At 62.1% G+C, this 2,714-nt stretch overlaps 1 protein-coding gene across 1 annotated transcript in view; it reads left to right on the top strand.

Moving 5' to 3' along the window:
- The window catches only part of MLXIPL (MLX interacting protein like), a 33,841-nt gene extending 31,330 nt beyond the window's left edge, over positions 1–2,511 (top strand). The window contains exons 8-14 of the mRNA XM_017857595.1: positions 3–396; positions 650–717; positions 793–943; positions 1,104–1,219; positions 1,312–1,431; positions 1,614–1,741; positions 1,822–2,511. Coding sequence (XP_017713084.1) covers positions 3–396; positions 650–717; positions 793–943; positions 1,104–1,219; positions 1,312–1,431; positions 1,614–1,741; positions 1,822–2,068 — 1,224 coding nt within the window. The 3' untranslated portion in view covers positions 2,069–2,511. The remainder of the gene's footprint in view (positions 1–2; positions 397–649; positions 718–792; positions 944–1,103; positions 1,220–1,311; positions 1,432–1,613; positions 1,742–1,821) is intronic.
- Positions 2,512–2,714: the final 203 nt, after the last annotated feature.

Below are 2,714 nucleotides of genomic sequence, written 5' to 3'. Positions count from 1 at the left end.
AGGTGCCAGGCTTGGAGCCCTGCCCCCCACCTCCCTTCCCTCCCATGGCACCACACACTGCTTTGCTGCAGGAAGAGCCTCTCTTCTCTCCCAGGTTTCCCTTCCCCACTGTCCCTCCTGCCCCAGGAGTGTCTCCGCTGCCTGCTCCTACAGCCTTCCCACCCACCCCGCAGTCTGTCCCCAGCCCAGCCCCCACCCCCTTCCCCATAGAGCTTCTACCCTCAGGGTATTCAGAGCCTGCCTTTGGGCCTTGCTTCTCCATGCCCAGAGGCAAGCCCCCCGCCCCATCCCCTAGGGGACAGAAAGCCAGTCCCCCTACCTTAGCCCCTGCCACTGCCAGTCCCCCCACCACTGCAGGGAGCAACAACCCCTGCCTCACACAGCTACTCACAGCAGGTGAGACGGGAGGGCCAGCAATGGGGAGAGGAAAGCCTGGAGAGGGAGGCCAGGAGGTGGGGAGGACAGGGGGTTATGGGAGCAGAAGATGAGGGTGAAGGGGAGGTCCAGTTCAAGGGACAGAGTGGTGAGGAATGAGGGACATGGGCCCCGTATCTAAAAGGGGTGTGGACTCGGGAGGGGCAGGATGGGGTCTTGATAGATGCCGGGGGTGGACCAGCCCCAGCGGCCTCATGGTTCCACCCGTGCACAGCCAAGCCGGAGCAAGCCCTGGAGCCACCACTTGTATCCAGCACCCTCCTCCGGTCCCCAGGGTCCCCGGTAAGATCTTAGGCACTGGGCGGTGGGGCTGTGCCCACGGCCTTCAACCCCACTCTCCGCCCTTCTCCACCCCAGCAGGAGACAGTCCCTGAATTCTCCTGCACATTCCTTCCCCCGACCCCGGCCCCGACACCGCCCCGGCCACCTCCAGGCCCGGCCACATTGGCCCCTTCCAGACCCCTGCTTGTCCCCAAAGCGGAGCGGCTCTCACCCCCAGCGCTCAGCGGTAAAGAGAGGGGTTGCAGGGATTGGGGGAATCTACGGGAGGAGGGGAAGAGGAGGAAGAAGAAGGGGACTGGGTCTGGTGCTAGGATGAGAGGAAGGGGGCAGTGGGGACTCTTTTCCCGGGGTTGGTCTTTCTGTGGGTCTGTCTGTTCCTACCACAGGCAGTGAGCGGCGGCTGTCAGGGGACCTCAGCTCCATGCCAGGCCCTGGGACTCTGAGCGTCCGTGTCTCTCCTCCGCAACCCATCCTCAGCCGGGGCCGTCCAGACAGCAACAAGGTGGGCACCATCCCCCCACCCCAAGATTGGTTTGCTACCCCAAGACCCTCCCGGGCTCCTTCCTCGGCTCACCCGACTCTCTGCTCCCCAAGACCGAGAACCGGCGCATCACACACATCTCCGCGGAACAGAAGCGACGCTTTAATATCAAGCTGGGGTTTGACACCCTTCATGGGCTTGTGAGCACACTCAGTGCCCAGCCCACCCTCAAGGTGAGCCCCGGACCCAGGCTAGCATCCCCAAAACCACGGGGCCCCTTTCTGGACACCCCCACCCAAAACTCAATTGCAGGGGAGTGCTCCAGACACTCTTGCCTCCTCCCCTCCCAGTGTCCCAGTGGGTCACAGGGTGCAGCCTCTAGCACCTGCCTGAGCCCCCCTGATGGCGTCTGCAGGTGAGCAAAGCTACCACACTGCAGAAGACAGCCGAGTACATCCTTATGCTACAGCAGGAGCGCGCGGGCTTGCAGGAGGAGGCCCAGCAGCTGCGGGACGAGATTGAGGAGCTCAATGCCGCCATTAAGTAGGCAGGGTCCAGGCGGGTGCTGGGACCCAGGGCCATGCCGCCTGATCCCCAGCTCCTGACCCCTGCCCTGCCCTCAGCCTGTGCCAGCAGCAGCTGCCTGCCACAGGGGTACCCATCACACACCAGCGTTTTGACCAGATGCGAGACATGTTTGATGACTACGTCCGAACCCGTACACTGCACAACTGGAAATTCTGGGTGGTATCCTCCCTTGAGCCCATGGCTGGGGGGCTGCAGGGGTTGTGGCAGGGTGAGACCAGGCTGTGCCTGAGATGGGAGGCCTATCTCTCCAGGCCAGGCAGGCTCAGAGCTGCTCCCAGGTGACAGGCTCTTGTTATGCCCCTTGCTTCCATGCCCTGGCCATCTTGGCCAGCAAAATTGCCCAGGGATCGGTGGCTGGGAGCAGACAGGGAAATTGGGGGAGGAATCCTTGAGGAAGGGGAGCCTTGGCCCTGACCTCAGGAAGCCCCGAGGGCAGTTTGGGAGAATCTGAACTCTGGAGTGAGGCCTAAAGAAGACTTGGAATCCACTCCCTCATCTGGCTCAGGGATCAAGTTCTTGACTGAGCCCAAGGAGGGAGCTCAGGGATGAGGGATGGTTCAGCCCAGAGTAAGGGCGGTGGAGGGGCAAGGAGGAGGGGACTGAGAGACAGGGTGCTGGGAAGGTCTTGGCAGGACAGAAGTAGGGACTGCAAGCCAGAAGCAGTGGCTCACGCCTGTCATCCCAGCACTTTGGGAGGCTGAGGCAGGTGGATCACTTGAGGCCAGGAGTTCAAGACCAGCCTGGCCAACATGGCTAAACCCCGTGTCAACTAAAAATACAAACATTAGCTCGGCATGGTGGCATGTGCCTGTAATCCCAGCTACTCAGGAGGCTGAGGCAGGAGAACGGCTTGAACCTGGGAGGTGGAGGTTGCAGTGAGCCGAGATTGCGCCACTGCACTCCAGCCTGGGTGGCAGAGTGAGACTCA

This window comes from Rhinopithecus bieti, unplaced genomic scaffold, assembly GCF_001698545.2.
Source record: "Rhinopithecus bieti isolate Rb0 unplaced genomic scaffold, ASM169854v2 scaffold_42772, whole genome shotgun sequence".
Taxonomy (NCBI): Eukaryota; Metazoa; Chordata; class Mammalia; order Primates; family Cercopithecidae; genus Rhinopithecus; species Rhinopithecus bieti.
Note: the sequence above shows the minus strand (reverse complement) of the source record. Positions and strands in the feature narration are given on the sequence as shown.